We start from the raw sequence: 23,733 nt of genomic DNA, 5'->3' as shown, positions 1-23,733 counted from the left end.
GTCCTAGTAATTAATTGCTCTAACCCTGGCTCTGACTCCTTTTCCCTCCTTTATGGGGAAAGAGGAAAAAAATCCCCTCCATGCGAGGCGTGGACCCTGAGGGGACATGGGTGTCAGGGTGGGCAGCCGAGGGGGTGCCCCGAGCCCCACAGGGCAGAGAAGGTCTTTCCTCCTCTCTGCAGAGACCAGAAAAAGGGGTGATGCCACCCCCAGCTCCTCCAGCCCTCCTGCCTTAGCCCTGGCTGCCCGCCGGGGGGGATCCATGGGGATGATCCATGGGGGATGATCCATAGGGGGTGATCCATGGGGGGTGATCCATGAGGGATGCTCCACAAGGGCTGATCCACAGGGGATGATCCACAGGGGATGATCCACGAGGGATGCTGCAGCCTGGCACCCCCAGCCTTAGCCTGGCATTAGCCCACTGGTAGTTCAGCATTAATTAGCCTGGTATTAATCAGCTAAGTGTTAGCCTGGCATTAGCCCAGTATTAATTAGCCCAGTATCAGCCCTGTGTTAACCCTGTGTTAACCTGGCATTAGCCCACTACTCACCCAGTGTTAGCCCAGCATTAGCTGAGTGTTAAGCGGGTGTTTGCCTTGGTATTAACCAGGTATTAGCAGAGTGTTAGCCCTATGTTGGCTTGGTGTTTGCCCAGTCTTAGCCTACTACTAACCCTCTGTTAGCTTGGTATTAACCTGGTGCTACCCCAGTACTAGACAAGTGTTAACCCTGTCTTAGCCCAGCAGGGGCAGGCACTGCGATGCAGATGGAGCTGCACCCTTGGAAGTACAACTGTGCCCACTGTTTTTTCCCCTGGCACTGGCTGAGCTCAGGGAATATATTTTCCTTCTTTTTCTGGTGTGTTCTTGTGGCAAAGGCGGCCAGGGAGGAGAGCAGGACCAGCAGGATGGCTGCTCCCGTGCAAGCTGCCTCAGCCTCCTTTCCTTGCAACCCTCACCAAGCCTCACCAGTATTTTGGTTGTACTTGGTGGAGTTTGTGGTGCCTCCTTCAGGAAGAAAACCAGTCAGTCCAAGAAACAGCAGGGTGTTTTGTTTGTTTCCTTTTTTGGTTTGTTTGTGGGGTTTTGTTTATTTGTGCTTGTTTTTCTTTTTTTGTTTTGGTTTTGTGTCTCTGTGTGTGTGTGTGGTTGCTGTTGTTTAAATGCACTAGAAACAACCGGCTGTGACCATTTCATTTCAGGTGGGCTGCTGCAGGTTTTGCCTTCTTTAACCACAGGCTGGCCAGGGGGGCTGTGCAGGGCACACTGCCACGGGGTGCACCTGTACACAGCACAGCCCTGCTTCTGGCAAACCTCTTCTAAAATGTCTTTATACTTGCCTGATGTATTTTCAGGCAGAGCAATGAAGGAATACTGCTGCAAGACCATATCCTTCTTGCAGAACTCCAGTTTTATGAGTAAGATTTCCATTCAGAGAGCAACGAGGCTGGTGAAGGGACCAGAGGGAAAGTCTTACAGGGAGAGGCTGAGGGAGCTGGAGTTGTTCAGCCTGGAGTAGAGGAGGCTCAGGGGGGACCTTCTCACTCTCTACAACCACCTGAAGGGAGGTTGTGCTCAGGTGGGGTTGGGCTCTTTTTCCAGGCAACCAGTGACAGGATGAGAGGGCCTGGCCTGAAGCTGCTCCAGGGAGGTTTAGGTGGGATATCAGGAAGCACTTCCCCATGGAAAGGGTGATCAGAAATTGGGATGGACTGCCCAGGGAAGTGGTGGAGGCACCATCCCTGGAGGTGTTCAAGGAAAGGCTGGAGGTGGCACTTGCTGCCATGGTCTGGAGATGTGGTAGTATCAGGTCACAGGCTGGACTGGATGGTCTCAGAGGTCTTTTCTGGTGGTGGTGGATCTGTGATTATAGTCACTTTACCAGCTGAGTATTTCCTGTCACGTTAACACAATAAATTAAACCAAACCTTCATTCTTCTGTGGTATGAGCTCCATTTCTGTAGGACTGGTCACAACTGATGTGCACAGTGTATTAACACCCTCAGCATGCTGATGGTGGCTCACCTGTATGGAATGACTGACCAACCTCAGAGCAGGTAGCAGAGACAGGGAGTTGCGCCAGATGCTGCCAGTGGACTTGGGAGGGACCGACCTGATGGAGCAGGAGGTTCACCTGTGTGCCCACGTCTGGCTGCTGAGGTGGATTCCCAGCCCCACCAACACCCTCCAGGGCTCCAAGTGCCTGAACACAAAGTAGAATGTGTTGATGCTGTGATTGTGTGAAGGTGTTTCTCCCCAAAGACCCTGGCTGTAGTTTTCATGCAGGTACTACCTGTGGGGTCTAGGACAACTATCCATCACCAGTTATCTGTGGGACAACTCTCTGACACCAGCTCTCTGCCAGGACATCTCTCTGCTGGGACATCTCTGCACCAGGACATCTCTCTGCACCAGGACATTTCTGCACCAGGACACCAGCACAGCCCTGTATCATCTGCCTATCTGCAGAGAGTTGTCCGGGTGCAGAAATGCCCTGGTGGAGCACTGTCCCTTCCTGTACTGGAGTGGGGAGCAGCGTGGCTGCCCTGTGCAGGTTTTGGTGGCTGCAGAGCATTCTGACAGCAATGTCTGCTTCCAGAGGAAGCTGAAAGTGGGGGTTCTCAGCTCATGGGGTCTGCAGCATGTGAGCGCCTTTAGGCTCTCAATAGCACTGCTCACATGAGGAATGAGGGAGGTCAGTTCAGGACAAGGCTCCTATGCCTGCAGGGTCTCACTGGCTCTTCAGCAGGGCCTTTTCTTGCTTTTTACTGGGTGACAAATCAGCCCAGGTTCAGTGACACAAGACTCAAGGCTCATTGTAACCACGTTCTCTTCTCTGGCTCGCACCAACCAACCCACTAATCTTTTCTCTACACTCCACTCTTGTCTACAGGTATCAGGTATCAAAAGTGTCTCTTGGTGGGTGCTGGTGTTGTGCTGGGGTTACCTGTAAATGTACCTGGTGCTGTCTGACAGGCAGCTGTACCACCTCAACTGTGACAAGCTTCCTCCCAGGAATTCTGGCTTAAGGCGACTTTTCTTGGAAGCCAACATCACTCCGAGAACAGCGACCTCGTGTGATGTTTTGAGAGAACCTCATCACAGTAACTCATGTCTGCCCATCATCACTGCTGCTGCTAAAGGGTTGTTTTAAAGGTGGGTAAAGGTGAAACTGCTGTGTAAACGGGACTGAACCTTTCTCAGTAAGAAATAAATAACAGTGAGGCTTAAATCCCCAGCCAGCATGCAGAAACAGGCTGTGAAGAGCACTCTGGGGGCTTTTGGTCTGGCTCCCTGACCACACATACTTTGGCCACTCTTGACAAGTATTTTCAGCTTATTTGTAATATATTCCAGGGACAGACTTGAGATAGCTTCTCCAGTCAGGCTGGAGAATTATTGTTTATTATCCTTTTTCTTCCTCCAAATAGTTCATCAGAACAGCCCTTGCTGAAAGACAAAGACATTTCTTTCCCTGCCCTTAGTGGCAGCCTGCTGGGCTCTTACAGGAGCCTTTTCCATATTGATTTAAGTCTTCAATGTCATTTGTTTCCTTTGTCACCACATTGTGCTGTTGGTTCATGCTTTGCTTCTGGTTGTCTAAAATCTCCAGGTGTGGGGGGCTTTTTTCCCCTGCAAAACTGCAGGAACTGCAGCCTACACAGTTTGCTGTTTATAACTGTAGTATTTTCCCCTTTCCCTTTTATTTTGACCTTAAACTAATCCATGATGAATCCTACCTGCCTGATTTCAGATAATTTTTCCATTATCTGAATTAACTTTTTAATTAAGAGCCTACCCTCAGAGGTGCTGACAGCACTTCTAGGGTGTACCTTCTCATGTTTAGTATCAAGAAAGTGCCCATTCCTGAATTCTAATTACTTAATAGAGAAGTACCACACAGTACTACATAAAATTCTTGCAGCCCTCATTTGATCGGCCTTCACACTGTTTAATTTTTGGTATCTACTACTGAGCTTGATTTTAGCCAGTTGTGAACCTAACTTATAGTAATTTTATCTGGACTCCTATTTTCACATCTTGCTTAAAATAAGATCAGGCAGGCCACTGTCCAAGTAAATGCAAAGGATTTCCCACTAATTATTTTCATGTGAAAGGCCCTGGTCAGTCTCAGGTAAAGCTCAGGAGGCTGCATTGATCTGGCTACATCTAATAAATACATTTGAGTCTGTTGGCATTCCCGCCTGCTCCCTTCTCCCTTTCACTCCACAGTGTTTCTTCAATGTTAATAGTGCTTGAAAAACAGATTTTTTTCCTTTGTTAGCTGGCCCACTGTGCATTGTTGCAAACCTTATTTGACTCATATTACCATAATGCAGAGGCATTAGCATAGCTAAGACAGAGTAACTGAATATGACCACACTGTTACATGTATCTGTTTTGGATTCAAATTACCTCAGTTCCAAACCAACACAGGTAGATTGTTTACTGCAAAGGGAGGCAGGAAAGCATCAGGGGGCTTTTGCCACCTCTCTTTTAACTCTTCAGAACAGAGGCTCACAACAAATAACTTGAAAAAAAGTAAAAATTCTGCTTTCAACAATAAGTATTTTCTTTTTAAATAAAATTTTTAAGAAGACCAGATACAAAAAGAATCCCAACATTCCAGCCCTGCTTTGTGAGCTGGCACGTTCCTGGGGTTTCCTGCAGGAATGTGGAAACCTGCCACTGTGCACTGGGTTTCCTGGGATACTCTGTGGCACAGGAAGTTGTTGCAAGGGATTACAGTGAGAAGTTTCTTTTTCCAGTTTATTCTTCCATTTCACAGAGTATCACTAACTGCACTTTTGTCACCCTAACACTTGCAAAGAAGTTCATCATAAAAGCTCATGTCTTTAAAGAAAGACAGCACTGTGTTCACAGAACTGATAGAATACAGCTTTCCCTAGTAACTTCTTCAAGCATTCAGTCACTACAAAAAACCCACAATCAAAATACATCCAAGTACACCATAACTGTACTGCGTTCTACGACGTGATCAGTTTATTTATTCTCCCCACTAAATGAGCCTTAATATGGATATCTTTATTTTCTCTACTTATGCAGGGGGTTTACATTACACTGCTAAGATGCGTTCCTTGTTTAAGTGATTTCCTCACTGTCTGAACTCATTTTAGCAAGAATTATAATGCCATGTGCTACAGCATTTTAAGGGTTTTTTTAACTATTAATTTGTTCCTTGCCTACCAAAAAAACCCCACAAAACAACCCCAAAAGGAAAAAATGTTACCATAGAAGCAATTAGTGTAACACTAGCCTCAATGTTCTGTGGACACAAAAATATAAAGTAGCTAAAACATCCATAAATATGTACTTAATTCTTGTGTGGTAAGTTGTTTACAAAATGCACACGGAGTGCCTAGCCATCAGAAAATACATGTATTTTTAATGTTTATTTTTACTGGCTTACTGCTACTGCTGAGTATTTCATTACAGATTCCAGAAAGCATTTAGGTCGGAAGCATAAAGCCATCCTGGATTGTTACTGTAGCAGCAGTAACTGTGTTGGAGAATAAGCAAACATTTTTCCTTAAGCAGAAGAGTTACTAGCTTGATCTTACCTTCTTCCAAAACAGCTTTGTTTTTTTATCAGATCCTTGGAAAAACGTAAAATAGGGTTGCTTTTTTTAATGTTAACTCCTTCTGCAAGCTTCAATTGCAACTCCTGTGCACAGGCTGCAGGTCGCAGCTCTCCACTTGCTGATGCACACTAGAACATTTATCTGCAGAATCCAATTCCATAATGGACATTTATTTAAGCAGTTTTCCCTGCAAATCACACTACACTTTTCAGAGAACTGCTCTACTCACAGGTTGGGTCAGAGGGGTCTGTTGTTTCGTTTTGTTGTTTTTTTAATTTCTAACAGTGACCAGAGACCAGATTCCTCCTCACTTGCTCACACATATGGATATTATGACATGTTAAATGTCAAGGAGTGACAAGTGCCAGATCCTAATCAAGAGGCTTCAAGAAAGATCTCAAAAAGATGGAGAGTCAATCATGTATAAAACAGGAATTCTGACGAAGTAAGTACTTAGGAAACTGCATCTACGTTCAGGCCAATACTAGTTGTTAACTTTTTGATTGTATTTTAACTGTTACAGCTTCTCTAAGGTGAATGGATGTGTACTCCTTGTGGATCTAAATCCATCGTGATGGAAAGTGGGCTCCAACATATTTCACTACACTAAATTTTATAATCCTCACTTCAGTATGCCCTTAGAAATGGAAATTCCTGTTGAGCTCTAATGCTTGATTACTCTGCATTTTTGCAACCAGCTGAATACTCCACACATGCAATTAGTACTGATGTACTAGCCTTCCTATGCATACTTATGTATCACAGAGTTAGAACACATAAAAACCTAGATTTGTTGTGCTGGTCAGTTATATAAAATACTTCTGGCTTCCTAACACAACACAGTAATTGTTTGGGCATCTTTGCTTTCAACAGCTTATCTAAGGCAGTAATGCTAACACTGGAAATACAGCAGTATTACAAATGCAGAAGTGCTTTAAAATCCCCAGTCATATTAAATCCAGTTTGTTTTTACTTACTTACTTTGACCAAGCCACTTGTCAATTGCATCCTCATACTTTTTTGGTTCCTTTAACCAGTCCTGATGCCACCTAAGGTTGGCAATAACATCTGAGTAATTCTGACCCAAACTTTGTTTCCAGCTGATAAACTGCCTCTTGTTATACTCCTGAACAGCAGCAGAAATCTTTGGGTAGTTCACTACAGAGCGGAGCATTTTGTCCAAGGAATGTACAACTACTGGGAATTTTACAGCAACGCTTGTTAGCTCATCTGGATCAGCACTAAGGTCTGGAACAAACAAAAGAAGATAGTTAGGAGTGAATTAGCATGTAGATAAATGAACCAGGTAGGACACAGCAGCTGTAACATACCAAAGAGTTGTGGAAGGACTGAGCTGCCGTCAGAGTAGGCAATGTATTTCCACTTGCCAGTCCGAAGCATGTATGTGGAAGAATTCACATTGCACCCGTGGAACTCACTCAGCACCCAGGAGGGCCGAGCCCCCCTGGCTGGCACCTCATTTCCAGCCTCTCCACACAGCAGTGGCATCAGAGAGTACCCACTGAGGTTCTGGGGGACAGGAATTCTTGCTATATCTAAGGAAAGAGACACCAAGTCAAAACGCTGTGATTGAAAAGCCCTAAGATAATGCTACAGGTGTCAGAACATAAATTCTATTTCAGTAATAAAACATGCATTTCTAATTAATTCTCACTGTAGAATGCAGGAACACAAAAATACACAAATAATCAGCTATGTCCAAGTAAATCTTTAACCCATGTTTATTAAAACTGATGGTGATAGCCAGTGTCTCTTTATTTTTTTTAATCATGGTTTTATACCCTTCCCTTCTGCTCTGATCACCTCAGGTAGAAGAGATTGTCATAGCATGAAAGGACCCTAAAAGCTCCGTATCCAACATATCCTAACCCTTCATTTCTTTCATGACAGCAGTGGAGTGCACACATGGTAAACACTTGATAACCCTACAACCTATAAGATGGCCCCTAGAAGATACTGTACCTTAAATAAGCTCCTTGGTACCAACTTAGAATCACAGAATCATTAAGGTTGGAAGGGACCTTAAAGATCATCAGGTTCCAACCCCCTGCCATGAGAAGGAAACCCAACCACCAGACCAGGTTGCACAAAACCTCCTCCAACCTGGCCTTAAAAACCTCCAGGGATGGGGCATCAACAACCTCCCTGGGCAACCCATCCCAGTGCCTCACCACCCTTAAGAGTGAAGGATTTCTGCCTCATATCTCACCTAAATCTCCCCTCTCTCAGTTTAAAACCATCACCCCTTGTCCTATCACTATCTTCTGTGATGAAAAGTCCCTCCCCAGCTTTCCTGGAGCCCCTTCAGGCACTGGAAAGTGCTCTCAGGTCTCCCTGGAGCCTTCTCTTCTCCAGGCTCAACACCCCAACTCTCCCAGCCTGGCTCCAGAGCAGAGCTGCTCCAGCCCTCCCATCAGCTCCGGGGCCTCCTCTGGCCTCTCTCCAACAGCTCCATGTCCTTCCTGTGCTGGGGACCCCAGCCTGGCCCCAGCCCTGCAGGGGGTCTCAGCAGAGCAGAGCAGAGGGGACAATCCCCTCCCTGGCCCTGCTGGCCACACTTCTTGTGACGCAGCCCAGGACACAACTGCCCCTCTGGGCTCCAGCACTCACTGGGGGCTCATGTCCAGCTTCTCATCTCCTCCCACCTCAGGACTGCTCTCCAGCCATTCTCCCTGAGCCTGGATTTGTGCCTGGGGTTGTGTTGACCAGGTGCAGGACCCTGCACTTGGCCTTGTTGAACTTCATGAGGTTGGCACTGGCCCATCTCTCCAGCCAGTCAAGGTCCCTCTGGATGGATCCCTTCCCTCTTGGGTGTCAACCACTCCACACAGCTTGGGATCATCCTCAAACTTGCTGAGGAGACACTCAGTCCCACTGTCCATGTCTCCAACAAAGATGTTGAACAGCACTGGTCCCAGTACTGACTCCTGAGGGACACCACTTGTCACCTGCCTCCACCTGGACACTGAACCACTGACCACAACTCTCTGGGTGGGGCCATCCAGCCAATCTCTTATCCACTGAGTGGTCCCTCTGTCAAATCCATGCCCAGTCAGTTTGGAGACCAGGATGTCATGTAGGACAGTGTCAAATGCCTTAAACAAATCCAGGCAGATGATGTGAGTAGCTCTGCCACCATTCACCACCTCTGTAGCCTTGTTGTGGAAGGCCACCAGAAGGTCAGGCATGACTTGCTCTTATTGGAGCCATGGTGGCTGTCACCTCTTTGTTTTCCATGTGCTGTAGCAGACTTTCCAGGAGGATCTGCTCCATGACCTTGTCAGGCACATGACAAGTGTCTCTAGCTCCCCAAACCAGGTTAATATTCAGTGGCTGCAAACACCTCCCACAGACATTCCGAAAATTACCCCAAGGATGTTACCTAAACTTGGCATGTCCTAAACACAGGATACTGCTGTTCTTAACAACCCTACTGCATAGAGCACATAGTAATTAGAAATTCAACACTTTCCATTTCACAGAGCACTGTGGCAGGACTTTATCTTCTGTTTTACAGCGAGTGGTGATACTCTGTGCATACAGATTGCCCACGGGTGACTTTCTCCATTAGAACTTAACTTCTTTTTCCTCCTCTTCTTCTACAGACTCATTAATCTTCAGTTCCCCTTTTAACAAATAAAAAGGCCAGCACTTGACTAAGCGCTAGGATGACCTGTGCCATCTAAACCCAGTAGCTCCCAGTGTGTGGGCTAAGAACTTGAACTAACACATACAACATTTGAAAAAATAAAAGGGATATAGGCTTTCCTTTTCTGTAATTCCAAACCTATAATGCTATTAATAACTGCATCCTCCACGTGCAAAGAACGATCCAGGCTGCCACCTGCAGGAGTTCCTGCTTTTCCAATAGAGAGGCAAAGGTACTTCCATCCAGACCAACAAAGACAGTGCTGTCTGGAGGAAAACTGCTAAAAAACATGTTAAAACATGCAAGAGCTGTTTCACTCCTGGCTGAATTTTCCGTATCAGATGGATTCTGCTGGAATCAAAGGATCTATACCATGCTTGCTATAGGGTGCACCTCATCTCAAGTCAGTAATGGAAGAAGCATTGTGCAAAGCATTTTGTCTTGACAGAGATTATTGTCATGAGACAATGCAAAGCAAAGCAATTACATTTATCATGAAAAGGACTTGTTTCCTCACTAGCCAGCAGCAGCATGCAGCCTGAAGAGACAGGAGATGACAGAGATGATTCTTCCTGTTTTCACATTCATCTTGATGTATGTGCCTTTTTTGACATTCAGATTACAGGAAGGGAGAACTGTCAGAACAGAAGGAAAGGACTTATAAACACAAAGTCCTGGGAAGAAAAAGAAAAAAAAAAAAAAAAAGAAGGAAAAAACAAAGAAGGAAGGATATTAGACCACCTGATCAATGATGTTATTTGCGGAAAAGGCACAAAGAAGAAAAAAATACATTTTTCATTCTTTAGATATGATAACACAACTTACATAAGAACCGTATCTAATGCAGATTTCTTTGTACATCTAGAAAAGATTTTATGTTCTCTCAGGTGATTGCAGTGTACATGTGCAACTCCTTAAAGAGTGAGGTTTGAAGACTGCCCGGAAAAGAACCTTTTTCTGATCAGCGGCCTAAAAGATCCCAGATGAAGCCTAGAATGGTGACTTGACCTTATGCTTAGCTCCAATGAGATTAATCTCTTGTATATCTTATCACACGTTAACTGTTCAAAAATTCACTCTTCAAGGTAATTTCCATCTGTGTGTAAGCAGTCTGATGTCAATCCTTTTTGTTTGATTCTCTGCCCCATAACGAATATTTGCATATCAAAGAAGCTAAGAACAGATTTCCATTATTGGATCTTATTATGCTTGTCCAGATCAATTATACATTTCCTATAGAAAGTCTTCATCTTGTTTCTTTCACATGACCCTTCATAAAGGACGTTCCTCTGATAAGCTAATGAAGCTGCCATGCATTCAGGTTTAATCTGATCTCTGAATGCATTTACACTCTAATTTCTACAACAAACTGTTAGGTATGAAGGTTAGCAACGATTATTCATATCTAAAAGGTATCAGATTCTTCATTTTTTATTACCTTTTTTTAATAACCATCCCATAGATAATCATTCTCTTTGTGTTGATGACAGCAACAGTAATAAGGAACATCATCAGCTCCGTTATTTAATTTTTACATCCATTTTTCAAATTCTGCATTAAGCCTGTATGCATGCTTCACAAATAAATGACCTCCTGTTGTGCTACTGCACTGCCTCGTGAAGTGGAGACGTAATTCTGACTACAATACAAACGCACAGTAATAATAACATCAACAACTAGGGGAAAAAACCTCACCTGGGACGACTTAACTCACCAAGCATAGTAGGATATATATCCACGAGGGATACCAGATTTGGTACCTGCTGCTGTTCTTTTACACCTGGTCCCATAACTAGCAGAGGAACATGGGAACTTCCTTCATACATGCTCATTTTATAGAACTGCCTGTGCTCCATAGCAAGTTCTCCATGATCTGCAGTGAATATCACAATTGTTTTTTTAAGAAGCCCAGTCTCTCTCAGAGCTGAAATAATCTCACCTGCAACAAGAAAAAGATACTGAAAATGATCAAATATAAAAATATTTCTTCAAAGGAGGCAGAGCCAAAGGTGTTCAGCCCAGAATAATGCACAGTCAGCAATGAGCTGCAGGGCTCTGGCTGCCCTGAAGAGTAGAGGGCACTGAGCAACAACCAGAAACATTTCAACACAGGACAAGCTGCATTTTTGCTACTGTCAATTTTGTTTAATTTCTATCATAACTAGTAATAGCTATTTCAACAGCAGTAACATAGGTCAGCAGAAGCCCTGACACTATATTTAGGATGAAGGATTCTTGACAGTATCCACCTTACACATCACCAGCAAAGTCTCTCCTTCCTGTGCCCACATCCCCCCAGGATGCACAAGCATTTGTGCAACAAAGACCAGATCAACACCTTTAATGTTGAAACACTAAGATGATTCTTACTTAAAAAGACTAGCTAAAAACTTCAAATACTTTACCAAATTAAACTTAGACACTTTCCAATACCTTCATTCCCTAAAACTGTCAGGCTCCTGTTGATCTCTTTTCTGTCATAAAATATAGAAGAGTAATTCCATGACTTTTACATTACTTTTTCATTCTAATGTTGCTAGAAAGATCAGCTCAGTTATTCATTAATTTCCTATTAGAATGCAAGGAAATTCTTGTCCTTTCATGGTCACTTTTCAAATGAAGAAATAAATACTGTAAATGAAGACCAAGTTGTAGTACAATTTTTATGTACATAGAACTTCCTGCAAACTAAGAAGAATTCTGAATGCCTAATTATTTTTTTTTCCTCTTAACTTGAAATAATATGCTGCTGAGGCAGACTTCAAGGGTAACTTTATTGTTCAGTCGACATGTAACAGCTGTTACACCAAGTCTATGCATTGGAAATCCATCTCCATGGGAACTGCTTCTGCCCTAAAATGTATCTTTCCCTATAGCTTTGCTTTGCCAGTGTGTCCCTTCCACACTTGTTTCCATTATTTCAGTTAACACTTAGTCAAAGAGTATTGATCTCCTGTTGCACACAGGTAAAGCAACATTTTGTTTCATCTAGTGGTCTTTTTACAGGGCCTCTGACTGGTGGTGATAACTTTTAAGAGTTCTCTGAATTCACCTTGCAACAGCCTTAAAAGCTATCCAGTTATTTATCAGACTGCTTAAGCAGCATCCTTGTGACTTCCTCCCAGATCTGAAATTGTGGTTTTTTCCACCCCAGAACATCAGCCTTAATAACATTGTTTTAAAGAAATCAGAAAACTCACTGCATAATGAAGCATCACCTACCCAGCATGGCATCTGTCTCTGCACACATAGCATAATAAAATGCTCTAATATTTCTCACTTCTTGCTCTGTAAACTCTCCTGTGCAATTCTTGGTGTAAGATGAGTAATAGTCTACTGGATGCATCTCTGCAAGAGAAGACCACTTGGGTATTCTAATAGCTTCATAAATTACCTTAAAAAAAGAGGAAATTAACATTAGTTTAGCAACTAAATTAAACAAAATTGTTAAAAACAGATTTAATGTAAAACTTTAAAGCATAAATTTACAGTTCTCAGTTTGTGATCCAGGAAATGCCACCTGCTTATCTGTTACATAGTGATGCTACCTCCTCCATACTTGCCTTCTGCTTCCACAGGTATCAAGTCATTTTAAGAGAGCTATGAAAATCAGCTGGAAACTAAAGCTGGGAGCTAGAAACATGTGCTTTTCAATGTATACCTTTATTTTAAGAGAGATACTGCAGAACAATCTCCTAAAACTGTACAGCAAACACAGAAGTATTAGAACAGTATCTCATTAACTACAGGATGAACATATACCATAGATATCAGAAACATGGGGTGTAATGTGAGCCTACAGAACAACACAGACATTTACTGAGTCTGGTGGATGACAAGTCTTGACATCCTGATTAAAAAAAAAAATTCCCAAAGTCCAATTTTCTAACACTTTTCTATTTGTTTCTAAAGATGTCAATCCATTTAGTTATAAAGAAGTGTAAAATCAGTGTGCACCTAAAAAGGAGAAGCAAATAAATTAGAATTCATACTGGATTTGTATATCCAAACTGGCATGCTCACAGATATTGTGTGCTGCAGTTACCAGCTTCAGAGCCCCAAAGATGGACAAATACATTTAGCCTGGACAGTCACACTTACAGAATCACAGAATTGTTTGGGTTGGAAGGGACCTTAAAGATCATCTAGATCCAACCCCTGCATGGGCAGGGACACCTCCCACCATTCCAGGCTGCTCCAAGCCCCATCCAACCTGCCCTTCAACACTGCCAGGGATGGGGCAGCCACAGCTTCCCTGGGCAACCTGGGCCAGGCTCTCCCCACCCTCACAGCAAAGAATTTCCTCCTAATGTCTCACCTCAATCTCCCCTCTCTTCCAGTTTTAATCCATTCCCCCTTGTCCCACCAAGGGCAGCACTGGTTCCTGATCAAGTAATCAAGACACACTGTCCAGGAGCTGCATGCAGCACAAATGCTATCACACCAAAGCTGCCCCTAGAAGCATTACATCCCTGTGTATTGGTGCAGCAATTTAAGTTGTCAACCCTGCTGAACTCAGTTTGGTCTTGCCCCAAGGTGTGGCATGGATAACTAAGAGCTATCTGGGGAGCTACTAGTGTAGTTTGTTCCTGTCTCTCAAGCACAGGGTGTATCTTTGACCAGCAGTGCTGTCATGGCTGTGTGTTCCAATATCCACAAAGTTCAAGCTCACCATTCTCCCCCTAGTTATCCAGAGATATATTTAAACAGCTAGAATTAAAATGCTCATAGGAATAAACCCCAGCTTTGTAAGAGTCAAAAAGACTAAACAAAACCTAAGTTTCCTTAGGCCTTAGAGAAAACAGGCAACAAGAAAAAAACATGGGAGATAATGGTAGACAACTGCTTCAGTCATCCTCCTGCTGCTGAAGGTCCTTGGCTACATAAAGTCACATTTTAGATGCCTCAAATGGTATTTATGAGTTGCTTAAGATGTAATGGGAGCAAAAAGTGCCCCTCTCCATCCATGGTTTGTCAGAAGACTGAACCCTTTTCTACAGGTCTACCACCAAGTTTTAAGGATTCAGTCATAATCCCTTTGTCTGCCTGTCATAGCTCATAGGAAAGAAGCCACATGTCCTGAAAAAGTGCCAGGCTGTGCAAAATGCAGGGGACCATCTGCTTAGCAACACAGAATTTCATAGACATATTGTGTAGATATTCCCTTCTGGTTTAGCTCACCAGTACATTTAAATTCTATTCTTCAACTATGCGCTCAAACTTCTTCACGAGATTGATCTCTGCCATTCTTCCATGGCCAATACATGGATACATTCCAGAAGAATCAGCCAATGGTCAATAAATGGTAATCTGCGGTTCACATGAGTGCTACAGTGGTGGAAAGGACCTCAGCAAACTATGGAATTTAAGTACTTCAACTGGAATAAGGATGACAAAATTTTCTCAGAGTTGTTGGAACTCTGTGACTTGGAAAAAGGTACTAGCACTTCCCAAGACATGTCCAACCTAGCAATTAGCACCTTAAGAAGTTTTCACTAAAATCCAAGCTAGACCTTACTTTTTGCAAACACAGTTTTTTTTCCCCTGTGAGAGGTTCTTCCTCTTCCCACAAACTTCTCACCATTCCCAGAAGAACTCACACCCCTCACTATTACCAAGAAATTCAGATCTCTCAATCTTCATTTGTATATAGTTGGTTTTTTTTCAAAGTCTTTGTATTTTTGTTGCATCCAGACATGGATTTTGCAGTTCCCCAGAAGAAAAGGCTAAAAGATTTATAAAAATGTCTGGGCCTATGTCTGGGTGTTTTTAGTAAGCATAAAGTCCTTTCTAACCTAATTCTCAGTTCTCCAGCTGCAGAGAATCTTTATGCCTTCCTGCAGTGAAAGCTGTTGTATCCCATGTATATTTTTATAACATGTAATGGCACATGGAGACCACACAAGAGAGAGGAAAAAATATTTACTATTTCTTTGGAATGGAGTACTGTTAGCTTTCCATATATGGACATAATGGGACTTTTCTGCACTCTAAAAACACTGAAAAGCTACAGTAGCACAGGAAGAAGTTAACAGAAGAGAGAGACTCCTGCTGTGTCTCACTACACTGTGTTCTAGGTTTATATTGTAGGAAAAGTCAATCTTTTACTACAAAACTCACACAGAATGATTACTTACAGCATCATTTACAACCAACACAGTACAGAATGTTACAAACAATGAACTTCAGTCCATTACCAAAAAAAACCCCACAGCTAAGTAGAACAGCAATTTCATTCTCCATCTAATGTCATATCTAAGTACCTTCTTACTGTGTACTCCTAACATCAAAACTTGGTCTGACCTGAAAAACCACATGACAAATAAAATGCTGTTGGTAATACATACAGTCACAAATAAATCTATATTTCAATTTCCTCTTAACATACCTTTTCAAGCCAATAGGGAGATGTTAAAAATGTAGAGGATCCAAAATTTTCTCCTGCATAGGGTGAGGGGTATGGGTGTGGTAAGTTTAGTCCCAAATAAAGAACAAAGGGCTGAGTAAGGTTACTGGCTTCTTCCTTTATCCAATTTACTGCTTTATCTGTATTCTGCCAATCTGCTTCCATCACTCTCACATGCTTCCTGTCACCAGTAAGATTTACCATGGGCCTTCCTTCTTGCCGGAGCAGGAAGTCAACATCCCTGGTCCAGGCCTCCACACGGTTACTGAAAATACAGACACAAGATACACACTCAGTGGAAAATGTTTTCTTCCCTTTTCTCCCAAGCCAAAAGAGTTAAGAATTATTGAAGAACTTCCCCTACACTTGTAGCTGCCAACCTATTTTTAATTTCTACATAGAGGAGAATCTATTTAAATTGATCAATAGCTATTGTGCATTTATTTTATAGTAGAAGTTTTAGCTGTTTTTTGGTTTGTTTCTGAGTCTTCTTTTTTATTTATTATAACCTCATGTAACAAAGGTTCTTCTCACAGCTACAAAACAGTATTTAGAAATAGCTTCTCTTATCTTGTTTACCCTGCTCTCCATTCTGGCATGGATTCCCATACTTAGCTGGTAAAGAGAGCCTTAGACTTTTCTGATTTGAAGAAGTCCTGTGGGAAATAACTTGCCTGAAGAGGCTGCCTTTACAAGTAACACTCTGGTTTTGGGTTGTATTATTAAAACATTTTTAAACACTATCAGTTATGACAAGAGTCTTTTAGAAGTGACTTATCTTGTACAATTGCCTTCAATACAAGTGGCAAAATGCTATCAAGAAAAGAGAATAACAGGGGAGAGGAGTGTAGAGAAATCAAAAAGGGAAAAAAGAAAACACTTCAATAATAAAATATTTTTAACAGGCGGTTATGAGTAGGTCATACTCAAATGGATACTTACTATATTTGAATATGTATTTGCATTTTTAAGACAAGGAAACTTCTGTGGTTACAGAGATGATTTGTGTTAGCAATGCACTATTTGCAACAGGTTAGGGCAAAGCAGAATAAATGTTGCAGCAGGAAATTTAACAATTCTTCTTTTTATTAGGTAAATATAGGATGGGGGAGCAGCGGTGGTTTTGTTTGAAGAAAAAATACACGTGCTTAAGGAAAGTTCCTAAGGAATGATTTACTGAATCCCTTGCTAGCTGAACTGTTCTATACCCCCTCTCAAGTCTCCTTTTTAACAAGAAATTAAATCAGTGGGACTTTTAAACTAGCTTCACAACGAACAGGAACCTTCATTTTAACTCTTCTGTACTATTTATTTAATCAGCTACTTAAGGTTTTAAAATGTCTACACAGATGCCATGCTAGGAATGAGAGGTACACTCTTCTCTGACTGAGAAATTGTACTGGCAGTTCTCATTTTTTGAATTATAAATGGTGTAAACTGCCACCTTCAAATTATTCCTGTGTAGACATATGAAGGCTGACTAACCATGCTGCTTATTTTTGTTTATTATCAGCCCCTACCCACACTTTTCAAGTGAAAATAAGGGCTTGATCCTGTTAAGTACAGGTCCCAAACTCTCACTGAAGTGGAAGTTGGAAATAACGTATCCAAAATTTGCACTGTAGGATAAAGGCCAAGGACAAAAGGCAATGAAAAATGGCAACACCACAGGTGTCACAGCGTTTTTCTGTTAGCTTTAAAGTGCCTAAGAATTCAGCCTCATGAGACTAAGGGCTAAATTGTACTACTAATTTTGTAAAGCATCAATTTTATTCTAAACTCACGTAGTCATAGAATCCCAGCATCCCAGAATGTGTGGGGCTGGAAGGGGCCTTCAAAGCCCACCTAGTCCAGCCCCCCCTGCAGTGCACAGGAACCTTTCTAACTAGATCAGGTTGCTCAGAGCCCCATCAACCCTGACCTTGAAGGTCTCCAGGGATGGGGCCTCCACCACCTCTCTGGGCAACCTGCTCCAGTGCTTCACCACCCTCAGTGTAAAGAACTTCATCCTAAGGTCTAATCTAAACCTTTGTTTGTTCAGCTTGCACTCCCTGTGTGAAGGCCTTTGTCCTGAAGCCAGAATTCACCTCCAGTCTTCAGTTCAGGCAAATGAAAACAAGACTTCTGGAATCCAGCCACTTCTATGCAACCAACTGTTTTTTCAGTGCCACCTTTGTGTTCCAGCTATCATGCAAACAGCCAGGAACTTCTGGAATTACTTAGAGCTGCTCTTCTTTAAACTTGGGGTGACTTTAGGTTAGAGATAAACAGATTTAACATTTCTTCATCTCAGTGAAGGGCAGGGTGAGTGAATACTACTTAGACAACACTGAATTTTCTCTGCACACAAGTGAGTCAGAAGAAAAGCTTAACAGTCTGTACAACACTGCAGCTAATTTTCCTTTTTAACAGTAATTTTAATTTACTGAAAAATCTATTAGAGAAATGCTTAAGAATGATGCATCCACGGAATAATTTCTGTCTTGCTTCATTACATAGAACAAAGCCTTCTCAAATAATGGTAGGTTATTGGCACTTTACAGTGTGATGTCAAGACTATGCTCCTTTGAACAGCATGAGTGCCTGAGGAAGTCACAACAAACCACCTCTACGTGACAATAATTCAAACATCTGTAAGTATTAGATGTGGATTAGACATTAGGAGGAAATTCTCTGCTGTGAGGGTGGGGAGACCCTGGCCCAGGTTGCCCAGAGAAGCTGTGGCTGCCCCGTCCCTGGCAGTGTTGAAGGGCAGGTTGGATGGGGCTTGGAGCAACCTGGGCTGGTGGGAGGTGACCCTGCCCATGCAGGGGTGGGACTAGATGCTCTTAAAAGTCCCTTCCAAACCAAACCATTCTATGATTCTGTGATTCTATGACTCTTTTTAATACTTATTATTTAATTTAATTTCCTGTCAGAGAGGAATTTTCCCAAAGTTCATGTAAGCAAGCACAAAGAATCAGAATAATATAATAGCAGATCTCTTTTTAGTGCATTGTACACGTAATTGTTTTTTACTGGAAATAATAATAATATATTTTTTAAAAGTTAATAATGATGCAGAATAATGCAGATTCAGAATAAAAAAAAATTCTAAGCAAAAGACCAGAGGCTGAACAACCATCAGTTCATAGTTAGACACTGTGATACAAAGAGCTGCAAACAGAGACAAGAGAGAAGTACTACACAAATATGTACACTGTCAGTAAAGTAAATAAACATGAAGTTTTTGCTCTAAATCTGTATTTGAATAATACTTTCCTTCCAGTGTATAGCTGGTATATGTAAGAAGGGAAAAAAAGCTTTCTTCTCTTTTTTCACAATTTTAAACTGGAAAGAAAATTACTACTTATGCCAGATTCTGAAGTGGATCCTATGTACAAAGTATTTTGTAGATAAAAAGCAGTGTGTACTTGTAACATAGTATTAACTACTAATGTGACCTTTCAACTTCTGATTGCTCATTTTAATGAGGGAAGTGAGGAAATTAAAAGTAACTCTAACCTGATTAATATAAAAGAAAAAGCTACTCTTTATGAATATTGCTATTTCAACAACAGGCATCACTATTAAATAAGGAGACACTGCATCTTCATAAAAACTTCACAGAAGAAAGACATACTTTGTCCCACCTGTCCAGACACATTATGCTCATTATTTTTTGACCATAATGCAGTTAGTCTCTAAATGTTTAAGTATGTTTCATAAACTGTTGCAATTCTAGTATCGTGTTTTTTTTAAAGAAAGTTCACATCATAGAAAGTACACCACAAGTCTGTGAAAACATATGGCCTTCAAACAAACAAACCACCTCATGTTTTGTGATGGCAGATTTAATATTGAGGTATTATCACTTATGATTCTTTGTTCTGCTCTTCCTACACTGCTAGTATAATCAAGCCAGGAAGTCTCAAAGAAAGGGAAAAATGGTTTAGGAATTTCACTTAGGGAGAAAAACCCAATGATCACAAGTAACCTTCATAATGTTGTGTAAAACCAGAGTCCTGATGTTCACCTTCCAGCTATAGGTAAAAGCCAAAGTGCACCTGCATGGGATATGCTTGCTTCTGCACAAAGTTGCAGGACAGAACTGATGGTTTCCTAGCACAATTTATTTTAAATTCAAGCTACTAGTATTTCAACCAGAGACCGAAACCACTTGCCAGACCATGACATGATTTATTAACTCCTGTCCATTTCATAGCAGGAAAAACTGATTACCTTAATGAATGGTGTCCAGAAGTATAGTCCAATTTCCCATATTTTTGAGTGTGGTAGCCATGCTTCTCCATGAGATCCATCCACGTGACATAACCTGGATCTAGACCTTTGAAGTTATTCCAAGATTCTGTTAAATGTGTGAAACGACCACTCCACATAGCTGTGGAAAAAGAAAAAAAAAACACAACAATACATTTGATGGGTAAGTGGTACTTCCTACCTGGATCCAAGTTGAACATACTTGGGAAGGGATCAATTTTAGAGGTAAAAAAATCCACAGTGTGATCCAACAGAGCAGGGAATACAAGTATTACTCTTGCAAATCTTATTTTTATCATCAATTCTAAAATAATCCCCAGGATCGCAGAAGGGACCCCACCTTTCCAGGCACCAGGCAATCATTAAATCCAGGTTTTCCGTAGTTCAGGAAATATTCTCATCAATTGCAGAAAGAAAATGCCATAGGTAGTACAGATCCTGATGTTTCAGAGTATTATCTCCTCATTAGTCAGTTAGATTTTAATTTTAATTTAAAGTTAAGTGGAGGGAATTAGAGTATATTATATGGTCTCAGTTCTATCCTTTTTGGGTAATCTACTTCACCACTGCAAGAACAAAGCAAGAGTATTAGAGGAGGGCCAAGAAGAAATTAAATCAAGGGAAGAGCTGCAAATGAACTATAGGCAAAGTTTTAATGAGTGAATTTCTGTTTCTCTACAGGTTGTGAAGAATTGTTCCCTCTTCCCAATGCTAACTGAGAGTCAAAGGGAGTCCTAAAATCAAGCTAAGCTGTTCTATAAGCAGTAGAAATGTCATGTAAGCACAACAAGTGTGTCAACCCCAATCCCACACTGTGGCAATCCTCCTGCTTTCCCCACCTCAAAGTCCTCCTTCCTATCAGCTCTTTCAGGACCACCCCTGACACCTCCACAACAGAAGTACCCTCAGCTCCTTGCAGATCTCCAAGCTACTGGCTACTCAAGAGGTGTCCCACTGGTTCAGTGACCAGTCGTCACCGTGATGTCAGTGGACCACTGAAATGCTACAGAGAACTGGTGAATTGTTAAATTAATCATGCAGCCTCTTCTTCACTGGGAGCACTAGCTCCTATTTTCACAGTGCTTATTAAAATTAAATAACCTCAGACAAGGTTATTATTCTCAGAAACAAACTCTGGCTGAAAGGCTCAAAAACCAAGAAAAAGAAAACAAGACTTGAGGGCACGTTAATGCAATTTCACACACTTAAAATGTGACCTTGAGAAACAGAAAAGGGGACTAGGTTACCAATAAACAGAATACTGAGCAGTAACACTAAATTTGACAGCTGTGCCTGCTGCAGGCAGGACAGGTTGCTGCTTCCAATGTATGCTTGAGGGAAAGGGGGATCCCCCCTTTGACTATGGATGAAATTTCATTTACATCACCTCTGGAGGGTCTTTGCAACCTGTGAAAGGGCTAGAAATGTTTTAAGACATAACCTCTAATTCAAGAATATAGCTTTCTTTTACTTCCTAGTAAATTCTGCAAGTGTGAAACTGAACACAGGATGACTGCAGCAAGTACAGAAAAACACATAAGTATTCAATTAAAGCTACTGAAGGATACACTATGTATTTAACAGTGTATGGAATAAGTGTCATTGGAAGGCACTGCTAACAGCTACCAATTTATTCAGCTTTTTTTATGTAATACTTTTCCTGAGAAAAGAAATTTATTAACACTGTATTGGGAAGGAAGAGTAGCTCTGAATGCAGCTTCAGCACTGAAGCACACAAACTGACACTTTCTGTACAAATTCTGAGGATTTTTTAAAAATACTGAAGTTACAGTGGAGTCTGCATGAAGATCTGGGAGCTCACACATAGCTGGAAGGACAACAAAAGAACAGGTCAAACCTAAGATTACTGTATAAATTCAGACACAAACCAAACCAGTTTGGCCTTACTGAAAAACAAAACTAGTCCCCCAAAATGAAATATTTTGAAATTTCCCATCATTAGCACAGATTTACCTTGACACATGCAAGTATTTATCTGATGTTTTGCTTGGTCCTACCTGCACGAGAAGGACAACAAATGGGAGAATTGGTATAGGCATTGAGAAAGACAGTGCCATATCTCTTCATAAAATTTATGAAAGGCAAACCCACAGTCTGATTCCCTGGATAAAACGTCAAGCGTCCATCCTGCAATCAAACAGAACATCTGTACATCAACAGCAGGAACCCAAACTACTGGCTGCATTAATTCATACGTTTTTTACCTTCTGTCACTCAAATGTTGCCAGTTCTGCTCAGGTATGGAAAACAGGGTGTTGAGTAGCTTTAATTAGACCAGTATAAAATGAAAAAGTGTGATGCAAAAGATACCTGGACTTCTCCAGAGCACAATTCCTTCCTTTCTATTTCTACACATATTCTAAGCTCTAATTCCTGCAGGAGTAGGGTCCTGCCAGGGCACCTTCAACAGGGACAAATATGGTGAAAAAATAAAGGCAGTCCCAACTTGTCCTACTGCAGGCTTGCTCAACAGTGAAAGAGAAGTGTTGAGATGTGGAAGTCCTTGGAAGTAATTCCATGGAGCTTACGTTTAACAGGAGGGAGAGCTCAGCTGAGGCAAAGAAAGCACTTTCCTTAGAGTAAAAACATCAATAAAAGCCATTTCCAGTATGTTAGGTGGGTAAACAGAACCATGGTGAAAAAAGGGTGAAAAACGTGCTGCCTCTAGCTGTAAGCAAGGATATATACTTAATATTTGTGAAAGAAAAAAAAAATTAACCTTCTCTACCTCAGGCTCAAAACAAATGAGTCAATAAATCACTGTAATAAAGCCACTAGAAATTTATAAAAACATAGCTACTGGCTCCTTTTAGTTGTAGATACTCATCTGATAAGTTCATTGTAGTATTTGTTACACCTAATGAAAGTCTAAGTCAGTATTTGATGCCCAGTAGCTTAACTCAGCCATTTCACCTGTGATTACAGAGATTCTCCATTTCATCTGTTGTGGAGACCTAATGTTCTTAGGATTCAGTGGCAAGAAGAACAGGGTTTACTGACCACCCAGTCCCACCCCTGCCATGGGCAGGGACACCTCCCAGCAGCCCAGGCTGCTCCAAGCCCCATCCAACCTGCCCTTCAACACTGCCAGGGATGGGGCAGCCACAGCTTCCCTGGGCAACCTGGGCCAGGCTCTCCCCACCCTCACAGCCCAGAATTTCTCCCTCCCATCTCAGCTCCAGCTCCCTCTGCCAGCTGGAAACCCTTCCCCCTGCTCCCATCCCTCCCTGCCCTTGTCCCAAGCCCCTCCCCAGCTTTCCTGGAGCCCCTTCAGGCACTGGAAGGTGCTCTCAGGTCTCCCTGGAGCCTTCTCTTCTCCAGGCTGAACACCCCAACTCTCCCAGCCTGTCTCCAGAGCAGAGGACATCCCAGGGGAGCCCTCCACCCCACGGAGGTCAGGCAGGATAAAAAACCTGTCCGCATTTCGCAGACGTGTGGGTGCAGCCTTGGCAAAACCCGAGCGAACTCCCTCTTTCCCGGGCTGCCCACCCCTCCCCCCCGCCCCGGGTTCCAGGACCCCCTCACCAACGAGTCGCAGGTCACCAGCACCACGCTGGGCCGGGCCGGGCTGGCGGGCGGCGGCCTGGCGGCTGCCCACGGAGCAACCAGCAGGAGGAGGGCCAGCCCGGCTCGCTGCAGCCGCCGGCATCCCCTCATGGCGCTGGCAGCCCGCTGCCGGGGCAGGGAGCGGGGAGGAGGAGCGGGGAGGAGCCGCCGCCTCAGCCGCTCCCGCCGCCTCAGCCCGCCGGACTGCAGCTCCCAGCGTGCCCC

The 23,733-nt window shown here is 42.6% G+C and overlaps 1 protein-coding gene across 3 annotated transcripts; it reads right to left on the bottom strand.

The window, feature by feature from the left end:
- Positions 1-1,534: 1,534 nt before the first annotated feature.
- Positions 1,535-23,693, bottom strand: ARSK (arylsulfatase family member K). 3 transcript variants are annotated; one of them, XR_007891889.1, is made up of 10 exons: positions 23,488-23,693; positions 21,960-22,089; positions 19,903-20,062; positions 15,664-15,946; positions 12,498-12,669; positions 10,990-11,214; positions 6,937-7,161; positions 6,587-6,853; positions 5,585-5,746; positions 2,128-2,205 (listed from the first exon to the last, which is right to left on the bottom strand). XR_007891889.1 is itself a non-coding variant. In XM_051643521.1 (9 exons), exons 1-9 carry the CDS (start codon positions 23,617-23,619, stop codon positions 2,051-2,053), a joined length of 1,749 nt encoding a protein of 582 aa, XP_051499481.1. In that variant the 5' UTR covers positions 23,620-23,693; the 3' UTR covers positions 1,535-2,050. The 3 variants fall into 3 exon arrangements, 2 of the variants coding, with proteins under 2 accessions (XP_051499481.1, XP_051499482.1); XM_051643521.1 differs by lacking the exon at positions 5,585-5,746 and having other exon boundaries at positions 1,535-2,205; XM_051643522.1 differs by lacking the exon at positions 2,128-2,205 and having other exon boundaries at positions 4,520-5,746.
- Between the last annotated feature and the right edge of the window lie 40 nt (positions 23,694-23,733).

Source organism: Apus apus, chromosome Z (genome assembly GCF_020740795.1).
Source record: "Apus apus isolate bApuApu2 chromosome Z, bApuApu2.pri.cur, whole genome shotgun sequence".
Taxonomy (NCBI): domain Eukaryota; kingdom Metazoa; phylum Chordata; class Aves; order Apodiformes; family Apodidae; genus Apus; species Apus apus.
The sequence above is the reverse complement of the archived record's forward strand: the minus strand, read 5'-3'. Positions and strand labels throughout refer to the sequence as shown.

What these genes read in the sequence shown, in the direction of transcription:
- ARSK (XM_051643521.1), bottom strand. Translation starts at nt 23,619, where the DNA reads ATGAGGGGATGCCGGCGGCTGCAGCGAGCCGGGCTGGCCCTCCTCCTG. An exon ending in TCTGGACACCATTCATTAAG is followed by an intron (nt 15,947 to 19,902) that starts GTAATCAGTTTT and finishes CTGTATTTTCAG; the next exon opens with TAACCGTGTGGAGGCCTGGA. An exon ending in TATATATCCTACTATGCTTG is followed by an intron (nt 7,162 to 10,989) that starts GTGAGTTAAGTC and finishes CTCTTTCCTTAG; the next exon opens with ATATAGCAAGAATTCCTGTC.